The sequence below is a fragment of the Morus notabilis genome, unplaced genomic scaffold (assembly GCF_000414095.1).
Source record: "Morus notabilis unplaced genomic scaffold, ASM41409v2 Scaffold351, whole genome shotgun sequence".
Taxonomy (NCBI): domain Eukaryota; kingdom Viridiplantae; phylum Streptophyta; class Magnoliopsida; order Rosales; family Moraceae; genus Morus; species Morus notabilis.
In genome coordinates this window covers 402,237-413,344 of record NW_010366040.1, presented here as the reverse complement: position 1 = coordinate 413,344, position 11,108 = coordinate 402,237, and the positions used below count along the sequence as shown (strand labels likewise).

Here is an 11,108-nt window from a genome sequence, read left to right as displayed (position 1 = left end):
TGCGTAAGCTACAACGTGCCCACCTTGCCTCAAAACATAACCAAGCCCAACCCCCGAGGCGTCAAAGTACACCTCATATGGCTCCTCGGTATTAGGAATAGTTAGGACTGGTACACTTGTCATCCTTGCCTTCAATTCCTAAAAGGCATGTTCACATTCAGCATCCCACTCGAATCTGACCTCATTCTTGGTCAACCGAGTCATCAGTGCAGCAATACTCGAGAAGTCCTTTACAAAACACTGATAGTACCCTGCAAGTCTAAAGAAACTGCGAATCTCTGTTACATTCTTCGGCCTTTCCCACTGTAGCATAGTCTCGATCTCGGAAGGATCTACATAAATTCCTTGTCCTGAGATCACATGCCCAAGGAACTTCACTTCTGTCAGCCAGAAGTCACATTTCTCCTTCTTTGCATACAACTGGTGTTCTCGAAGAGTCTGAAGAACAATCCTCAAGTGATGCTCATGTTCTTCCTAAGTCTTCGAGTAAACTAGTATGTCATTGATTAAGATGATCACAAACAGATCCAAATACGGCTGAAAAACACGGTTCATTAAATCCATGAATGCCACCGGGGCATTCGTCAGCCCAAAAGGCATTACAAGAAACTCAAAGTGCCTGTATCGAGTTCTAAAGGCTGTTTTCGGGATATCATCCTCCTTGATTTTCAACTGATGGTACCCAAACCCCAAGTCAATCTTAGAGTAAAACTGTGACCCACCCAACTGATCGAATAACTCATCGATCCTCGGCAGTGGGTATTTGTTCTTCACAGTTACCCTATTCAACTGACGATGGTCAATGCACAACCGGAGGGATCCGTCATGCTTTTTCACAAACAACACCAGTGTACCCCAAAGGGAAGTATTGTTTTGTATATACCCCTTTTTTGCTAGCTCCTTAAGCTACTTTCTCAATTCTCTCATTTCAGTCGATGCCATCCGGTATGGAGGAATAAAGATAGGTGCCATTCCCGAAACCAAATCAATACAGAATTCAATCTCCCGATCTGGCGGCAACCCAGGTAGATCCTCAAGAAATACATCTGCTAACTCATCCACTACAGGAATTCCCGCACTATCTTCAATTATCTCGGGTTCACATTCCAAAACAAGAAGGGAAGAAAAACAGGCTAGATTCCTCTATCCCCCAACACTATACCTCAACAGTCGTTCTCCCAAGATTGGATTCATATCTACCTGATACGCAATCACTGCTCCAGACTTAGTCATCAAAGTCATTCTCCTACGGTAGCAATCAACAATTGCTCCATATTTCGACAACCAATCCATTCTGAGTACCACGTCAAACTTACTCATCAGAAGGATAATCAAATCAGCTCTCAATCGCTCACCCCCAATCATGATTTCACACGATCTACACACACTCATTACCTCCACACACCCTAGTGGGGAGTTCAAAGTCATCGGGACTTCTAAATTCTCAGATTTCAGTTTCAAAGTCTGAACAAAAATACTTGATATAAAAGAGTGTGTGGCACCTGTATCAAACAGCACATGAGTAAGAGAATGAGAGACTAAAATCATACCCTCAACCACGATATTGCTGGCCTGACCACCAAAACTGCCTCCTGTCAGGGTGTAAGCTTGGCCGTGTGCTTTCCCCTTCCCTTTATCACCAACATTAGGCCTTTGGGTCGGTGGCCTATACTGTTGTGGAAATGGTATTTGTATCTGTGTGTACTGAGGCAGTCGGTAGGCTGGAACAGGAGGGTAAAATGTTGGCATTGGCAGCTACAGCTGGGAAGGTGGCATGAACTACGGTGGCATCTCTTAACCACAGGAAACATCACCCTGGGGCTGGTTCCGATTATGTCAGTTCCTCCTAATATAACCAACCTGCTCACAGTGATTGCACTTTGGTCGGTATGGAGAATTTCTGTCACTCCCAGATGAACTACTTCCACCACTGATCACATCCCCAGTAACCTACCCTTGGTTTCAGTTTCTTCTGCTGCTCTGTTATGGCCCACCTGAAGCAGAGGGTCCACCCGAAGCAGAAGTTTGAGCAGCTGCTTCCTTGCTCTGCTAATAGGCTAAGTTATCTTGTTCCACACTGGTAGCAGCATCCACCAGGCATTGAAAATTTTAGATCCTTAGAGGCACTAAAGGTCTCCTTACATTAGGTCTCAGGCCTTTCTCAAACTTCAAGCATTTTAGATGCTCAGATTCCACCAGAGATGGCGCAAAGCGGGACAAGTCATTAAACTTAGCCTCATATTCCCTTATCATCATATCACCCTGCTGCAAGGTCATAAACTCCAATGCCTTTTGTTCCCTATTGCTCTGAGGGAAGTATTGTTCATTGAAAAGAGTTTCAAACTGCTCCCAAGTCATTTCAGCAACATTAAGCCTTCTTCTTACTGGCTTCCACCAGTTGCTTGCTTGGCATTCCATTTTATATACAGTGAATTCTATCCGGTATTCTTCTGGCACTCCCATAGTATCTAAATGTTTAACTATGGAGTCCAACTAGAACTCCACTTCTTGAGGTCCTCCCTCACTATTAAATGTGAGGATGGGTGCACGCCTAAATTTCCAGAAGTAACTTTGCTTCCTATCCTCAACCGGCTGCTCATTCTGAGCTCTAGTGGCCATGCCTTGAAAGGCAGCATACATGGCATCCAGAAAGTCTTGGTTCTGTGGAGCCGGGTTGTTAACCGACCTACGTTATGGTGGCATCTCCTTTATCTGAAAAAAAAACTAGACAGTTCAGTAGATTCCGGATGTCACACATGTATGTACAATCCTGTGGAGTCTTAACCTAGGGCTCTGATACCACTCTGTCACAGCCCGGATCAGGGGTGGTGATGTGGAGGTTCGATTACGGGTTAATAAAGTAAATTCTCATACGAGCCCTACTTAACTTGATTAAAATATAATATAAATTTCTAAGTCCTAAGCCTCTAACAACACACAGGGCTCCACCCGCAAGACATACAGTACATACATGAACATGTAAATAATCATTATAGACATCAACCACAGTCTAGTAAATCTGAATATTACATGAGTTTACAGAAGTTCACTTTGTTACATTTATATGTCAGAGGATGAACACAATCTTTGCTTGATCCAACAGTAGCAAATATTCAGCTACTCTGCACTGCTCCTAGAGTCCCCTGGGAGGGGTTAACATTTATAAAACAATGAAACGTGAGCGAAAGGCTCACTAGGATATATTTGAAATAACTTTATAAATAAATAAATGAATAAATAAGTGAGTAAACAAATAAGACATTCAGTTCCAACACAACAGCCGGAACCTCATATCCTTTTTCTGAAAGGAATATAAACTGAAAATTACTGTATTCCAGGCATTAGTAAGTAATTTATACAAACTACTTACACAACCAAGTGTACAAGTCTACCCGGACCGAGTTTCGGGTTCTGCCCCCGAGGATGCACTCTCCACATCATATCTAGGCCATTAGCAATATTTTCTTACCGGTTCGCAAGATCTCTTTCATTAAGAAATCATTTATTAAACATTACGAAATCGTTATTATAATCCCACGAACTACAATAAGTCGTGGGTCCCCATGAGCTACAACAAGTCATGGGTTCCATGAACTACAACAAGCCACAGTTTTTAAAATATTTTTCTTTTACAAACAAGCCCCTTTCTTTAAAACATTTGCAAGGCCAAAATCCGTTTGAAAATCAGGCTCACAAAGAAAGGGATAGAAATCCTACCTCGAAATTAGCAAACTTGTGGCTAGCGGCGTACTATTCTAGCTTCCGCTTCCTCAAGCCACTCAATCTGAGTCTTTAGCTATTACTGTTACAAGACAATACTTTACGATTCCAATCTCATTCCTAAAGTAATTCAGACTCAATAATATCCTTTAATTTCCTATTAGTGTGCCATAATCAATTTCATGTTTCAAATCATAATTCCAAGAGTTTTAATTCCAAAAGATGGATTAAAGATGCTAATCCATCGACTTTAGGTCCCCAAATTAAGCTAATTTAGGTCCTTCCCAAAAATAGGGGTCAAAACAACAATTTCAGGCCAAACAGGGTCAAACCCTGTGTACACCGGTCGACTGGTGACAGAGTAGTGCATCACCACCGGTCGACCAGTGGTGTGCATTCTGGTCGACCGGTGGCCTCAGTGCAGTCTGGTCGACTGCATCGGTCGATCGATGAAGAACACCAGTGCGAGAAAACTCATGAAAATTAGTTCGAAAACCTGAAATCCAGTCCTAAATCAAAATATTTCAAGGGAAAACCACTAGATCCGGGTTCTAGGTCCTAAAACAAGTCTGAAGAACCCATTTCCAATTTCTACCCTAGTTTTACTAAAAAACCCTCAAAGTCTATTCCGAACCAAAAATGAGTTTTAAATCTGAAAACTTAGGATTTCAAGAGAGTTCTTTCAAAATCTTACCTTGAATCCTTCTCTTGACGTTGAAACTTCTTGAAACTTTCCTTTGGTTCAAAATTGAGTTGCTTTGAAGAAAAATCGGGAGAGAGAGAGAGAGAGTGAGTGTGAAAGAATGAGAGAGTGAGAGAGAGAGAGAGGGAATGGTCTGAGAGAGAGACACAAGAGGAAAAGAGGAAAAGAAAGAAAAGGAAGAAACGAAAAAGAAAAAGAAAAGAAAATAGACAGTACCAACAATTAAAAAAAACAGTTCAGAAATGCGCCCATACACACTTCTGGGTTAAAATAAAAATTACTAAGAATATTTAAATACCGTGGAATTATTTAAATTACACGTCAGAAACATGTATTAATCAAAATCAATTAATTAAATCATATTAGGCACACTAATATATCTTAATTATCTCAATTAATTCCATTTAATTCTTTGGGGTGTTACAAGAACTTCACCATCGTTTGCACATTCGGATTGAAAATGTAGAGAGAAGGAGAATAATGATTTGGATATTGAGAAGTGTGTGAGTTTACTTGGGTGGCCTTACCTCTATTTATACAAATAGTATCATCTACCTTATTTCGAATTTAGTTAGTATCATCTAACTTGTTTGAAATTTAGTGCTTCTTTCGGGATAAGATTTGGGTAAGTATGAGGGATTTTGTACAAAGGTCTGTGATATGTTCTCATACTTAAAAATGGGCAAAGTTGAATGACAAGCTAAAGTGCCCTTTACACGTCGAGAGCCTCCTTGGCAAGAATCGGTTGCTAGCGTCGATGGTACCATTGTAGCTAAAGTGCCCTTTAGACGTTGAGAGCCCATGCAAGATAACGAAAGTCAAGCATCTCGCATGACTTATGGTGGCCGCGACGTCGAGGCAGATGTCCAGTCAAATCCAATGACAGTCTTGTTAACTCAGGGAAGAATACACTTTTCACCTACCACTGTTGGAGTCAGGAAATCAGGTAGTCGGTAAGGGAAGATGGCCTGATTTCCAGAAGCTATAATCATGAAAATACAACTGCTAAACCCTAAAATGAGGGGATATAAGATGATCTCCTCAGGGAATGTAAGGAAAACCTCTCAGATGTAAAGGCCTATAAATAGAGCCATAAGAACCCATTAGGTTTTTTAGACACTATTTCATTATTGGAAAGAGGTTGTAATCTCTGAGAAATTAGTGCATCGACAAGTGGACTAGGCTAAGAAATCTTACCGAACCACTATAAATTCTTGTCTCCTTTGCATTACTTTATTGCTTTAATCTTTAATTAAGCCATGAGTGTCATTATGAGTGTTCTCGGAGAGCTGGTCAATGAAGCTAATCATGAGTTGTGAGTGTTCTCACAGCATGATGGCTAATCAGAGAAGCCAGGAAGGCTAGACCCCCACCATCGGTGGGACTTCGATGAATCCTTATCGGCCAATGGAAACCCCCCAGACCTCATTGACCAGCTCCAAAAGTAGGTCAAAACACTTGTTACAGCCATGGAGAGGATGGCTATGGCCCTCGCTGGGTGGGATCAAGGGCAAAACTTGATGCCACCATTGGAGGACGTGTCGATGAACCCGGCGAACGTCGCCGTTAGGAACCAACTGATTGGTGACCAGCGTGGTGACGTCAAGGGGGTCGGTGATAGTGGGGCCAACAACCCCCACCCAACCAAGTCAAACAGATCTGTAGGGAGCAGGCAACAAGCGGCCATGAGGAGAGCTAAAGAAAGGGCTGCGGCCCAACTGTGAATAACAGGGAAATGCCTCCTCTACCGTAGCAGGACATGAGAAGGAGGAAAGTTGTCCTAGTGGAATCCTCATCTGTGCGCGGAGGAGACCTCAGAGGAAAGCTGAACGCTCAACGTGACCGAGACGTGTAGCGGACCAGGGAGGAAGAGCGCGCGGTCGAGAACAAAACTCTTGCTGAAAAGATGGCCAGTCTAGAAAAATAGATAAGGAGTCGATTAAATAACTTTGGGCAGGTTATGGGAAAAGTGGCCGAGGCCATAAACTTTGATGCCAAGATGTACACGTCTTACGACCACCCGTTTACTGAAAACATCATTCGGGTACCATTGTCCAATAAGTATAAACCACCCCCTATTCTGTTATATGATGGGAGGAGCAACCCGGACGATCACTTAGAGGTCTACATGGGGCATATGGTCCTACACTGGTACCCCGAGGAGGTTATGTTCTGTGCATTCAGGAATCATCTTTTTGACACCGCCAATAGATGGTTTAGGTCTTTAAAACTGATCTCTATAACCAGCTGGGATGATTTGAAGAACGCCTTCCTGACTTAGTTCATAGGTGTCAAGAAATACATCCCACCCAAGTAAAATCTTTCGAGGGTATACCAGGGGCCTAACGAGTCCCTGAAAGATTAGATAGCTCAGTTTGGGGACCAGGTGGCCGCCACTGAGGGGATCTCTGATGAAGTAGCCTTGATGGGGGCCTTGTCGAGCATGAAGAAGGACATCCCATATAGCACAAACCTCGACCGGAGGCCACCCCAGATCCACCAAGAATTCCTGGTGAGGGCACAGGGATTTATGAATACCGAGGAGGCTAAAAAGGCCTTAAAAAGCAAGGTGGTTGCCCCCGCCAAGGAAGAAGTAGGGCAGGCGAGTAGCCAAAGCAATGGCAAGAAGCGCCAAGGTAATCCTCAGGTGCAGGCGGAACAGAGGTATAATCCGGCCCCGAACAACAGGGGTGGCAACACCTCGACGGGCCAGGGGGATACCAAGCGACCCATGCCACAAAAATACGACGCTTACATCCCCTTAACCATGGGGATCGAGGATGTTTATCATGAGATTAGTCACCTCCATGTGCTGCGTTGACCACCACTGTTGAAGTCTGACCCAACGCAGAGAAACCAAAGCAAGTATTGCAGGTTCCACGGCGAGAGTGGGCACACGACAACTGAATGCTATGACCTGAGGGATGAGGTCGAGAGGTTGATCTGAGAAGGGAGGCTCAATGAATATCGAGCCAACTGTCGGAACAATAAAAATCGGTGAAAGAACGACTGACGGGAGGATCAAAGGCATGACAATCCGCCGGAACCCGTTGGCGTTATAAGAACAATCTTCAGAGAGCCATACCTCGGCGGCACCTCTCACCGTGCATAGAAGGAATATGCGAGAGAGGCAAAAGACAAGTTCAACTGGAGGGTCATGAATGTCTCTGACAGAAAAGCAAAGGTCGCGCGATATGAAGAGGCTGAGATAACGTTCTCAGAGGTCGATGCGAATGGGGTGCACTTCCCCCAAAATGATGCTCTAGTCATGGAGGCCATGATCGGTAACAATACAGTTTATCGTATCCTGGTCGACAATGGTAGCTCGGTGGACATCCTGTACGCTGACTGCCTCGACAAGATGGGGATCTCCCGAGCGAGACTACAAAATAGCGCACAACCTCTATACGGCTTCACCGGGGAAAATGTCATCCTAGAGGAGGCAATAAAACTGCCTGTGACCATTGGAGACCGACCACACACCTCGACTGTAATATCAAAGTTCTTGGTGGTGAAGGGAGGTGACCAATATAACGTGGTCATAGGACGCCCGACGCTGAGGGTATTGAAGGTGGTTACGTCCATCTATCATTAAATGATGAAGTTTCCAACCCCCAACGGGATTGGAAAAGTTTGAGGAAATCAGTACGAGTCGAGGCTTATATACTTAGAGACAGTCCGCCACTATACCAAGCCAATACCGGCAAGAAGAGAGGCGAGGATCGTGGAGATTGGAGCCGAGATAGGAACGGGACCGGTCGAAGAATTGATTGATGTCCCCATCGATGAGAAAGAGCCTACAATAAGGCTAAGAGTGGGCTCGGAGCTTGGAAAGCAGAGCCGGGAAGGATTGATCGAATTTCTCAGAAGCAACCTCGACGTGTTTGCTTGGACTCATGAAGACATGGAAGGGATAAGCCTTGGCATCATGTGTCACAGGCAAAACATTGACGAGAAGTGTCACCCTAAGAGGCAAAAGTGTCGACCAATGAACGCCGAGCGGTATGAGGCCCTACGGGAGGAGGTCGACAAACTAATTAGGAACAACTTCATCTGAGAAGCCCTATTTTCTGAATGTGTATCGAACCCCGTGTTGGTATGGAAGCCCAACGGGAAGTGGTGAACATGTGTCCACTTCAATGACCTAAACAAAGCTTGTCCCATGGACAGCTTCCCACTGTTAAGGATTGATCAACTGGTCAACGCCACATCGGTCACGAACTCCTGAGCTTCATGGACGCATACTCTAGTTAGAACTAGACACCAATGTTCAACCGCAACGAAGAACACACAGCGTTTGTCACTGATAAGAGATTTTACTGCTATAAAGTCATGCCCTTTGGCCTCAAAAATGCGGGAGCAACCTATCAACGCCTTGTCAATAGGATGTTCACAGAACAATTGGGAAATTTGATGGAGGTATATATGGATGATATGCCAGTAAAGAGCAGGAAGATCGGGGACCATATGGAGGATCTTAAAAGGATGTTCAATGTCATACGGATGTACAGAATAAATCTAAATCCCCTCAAGTGTGTGTTCAACATCGGGTCAGGAAAATTCTTAGGTTTCATGGTGAGTAGCCGAGGAATTGAGGCTAATCCAAAAAAGATATAGGTACTCCTCGACATGAGATTGCCAAGGAAACCAAGAGAGGTCCATAAGCTAACGGGCTGCATGGCTGCACTCAACAGATTCATCTCAAAATCTACAGATAAGTGCATACCGTTTTTTGATACCCTAAGAGGGAGCAAGCCGTTTCAATGGATAGAGGAGTGTGAAGAGGCATTCTGACAATTAAAGGAACACCTCAGGAAACCACCTCTATTGTCCAAGCCTGCAACCGGAGAAGTGCTGAGCCTATATCTGGCAGTCTCAGAACACGCCGTTAGTTCAGTGATGATCCGCGAAAAGAAAAAGGTGCCGCTGTAGGTGTATTACATTAGCAAGCGCCTCCTCGATGTAGAGACGGGATATCCCCAGATGGAAAAGCTCGCCCCCGTGCTAGTGGTGATGTCAAGAAAGTTACGCCACTATTTCCAAGCCCATAGCATTCAGGTCTTGACAAACCATCCTCTCAGGCAAGTACTTTAAAAGCCTGAGGGTTCTGGTTGACTCCTTAAATGATCCATATAGCTCAGCCAATTCAATATCGACTATAAGCCATAGACTACCATCAAGGGCCAAGCCCTGGCCAACTTTGTGGCAGAATTCACGAGATTGCCAGGTGAGGTAGAGGTTGTTGGCATGCCACACAGGTGGAAGCTCTACGTTGATGGGAGCTCCAATGATAATGGCAGTGGGGCAGGATTGGTGCTGAATACACCAGAGGGGCACAAGATAACCTCAGCCATCAGGTTTGAATTCTCTGCGTCCAATAATGAAGCAGAATATGAGGCGCTGCTGGCTGGACTCCGGTTGGCAGAGTACTTGAAGGTGGGGAACATAGACATGTTCAGTGATTCACAACTGGTTGTGAATCAAGTGAAGGGCCAATACCAGACCTGGGATGAGAAAATGGCCACGTATCGTACGCCAAAGAGGCCTTGGAAAAATTCACGGCCTATGACATACAACAAGTACTAAGAGCGGAGAATAGTAATACTGACGCCCTCGCCAGGTTGGCTACATTGAAAGGCACCGAGCTGTTAAAGCTAGTACCTGTGGAAGTTCTAAAGGACCCTACCACCGAGGGAAAGCCTGAAGTCATGCCAGTAAATCATCAGCCAAGCTGGATGGACTCAATCATCAGATATCTGGTCAACGGTGAACTCCCAGAAGATAGATAGCTAGCAAAGAAAATGAGGTATCAATCATCGAGGTACACAATGCACGACGATATCCTTTATCGAAAAGGGTACTCGACATCCTTACTCAGGTATCTTGGCCAAGAAGAGGCCAAAAAGGTACTCTCAGAGGTACATGATGGGATATGAGGGAACCACGCAGGAGGGCAGTCCTTAGCCTACAAAATATTACGTCAGGGGTACTGTTGGCCCAATCTCAAAAAGGATGCGGTCGAGTACACAAAGAAGTGTAAAAGTTGCCAAAGGTATGCCCCCATTCCTTGACTGCACTCAGAGGATCTAACGTGGATAGTCTCCCTTTGGCCTTTTGCAAAAAAAAAATTTATTTCAGTTTTTTGCGACGACTTTTTTATACATGTCGATTACTTCACAAGTGGGGGATTGATCTTATTGGCCCACTACACCAAGCCCCTGGGGCATATAAATTCACCATTGTGGCTGTCGATTACTTCACAAAATGGGTGGAAGCCGAGCCACTGACGACTATATAAGAGGTGAAATGTACGAACTTCATATGGAACAACATAGTCTGCACGTTTGGTGTACCACATTCTCTCGTGTCTGATAACAGGAGACAATTCAACAACGACAACACCAACCAGTTTTGTAAACTATTGGGAATTCATAAGAACTTTTCCTCTGTTGTATACCTATAGTCCAATAGGCAGGTCGAGATGGTCAACAAGATCATAAAGGTCACGCTTAAGCGACGACTCAACAGCTACAAAGGAAAATGGGTAGATGAGTTGCCGAAAGTCCTGTAGACCTACAGGATGACCAATAGGACTACCACAGGCGAAACTCCCTTCTCGATGGCCTACGGGGTCAAGGCGGTCCTTCCAGTCGAGGTATCCATTCCAACCAACCAAGTAACTTGG

General features: G+C 44.5%; 1 protein-coding gene across 1 annotated transcript; it reads right to left on the bottom strand.

The window, feature by feature from the left end:
• Positions 1-906: 906 nt before the first annotated feature.
• Positions 907-2,463, bottom strand: LOC112093783. Its single transcript, XM_024172926.1, has 6 exons — positions 2,143-2,463; positions 1,995-2,046; positions 1,551-1,721; positions 1,406-1,502; positions 1,201-1,294; positions 907-1,092 (listed from the first exon to the last, which is right to left on the bottom strand). The coding sequence occupies exons 1-6, from the start codon at positions 2,461-2,463 to the stop codon at positions 907-909; spliced, it is 921 nt and encodes a 306-aa protein (XP_024028694.1).
• Between the last annotated feature and the right edge of the window lie 8,645 nt (positions 2,464-11,108).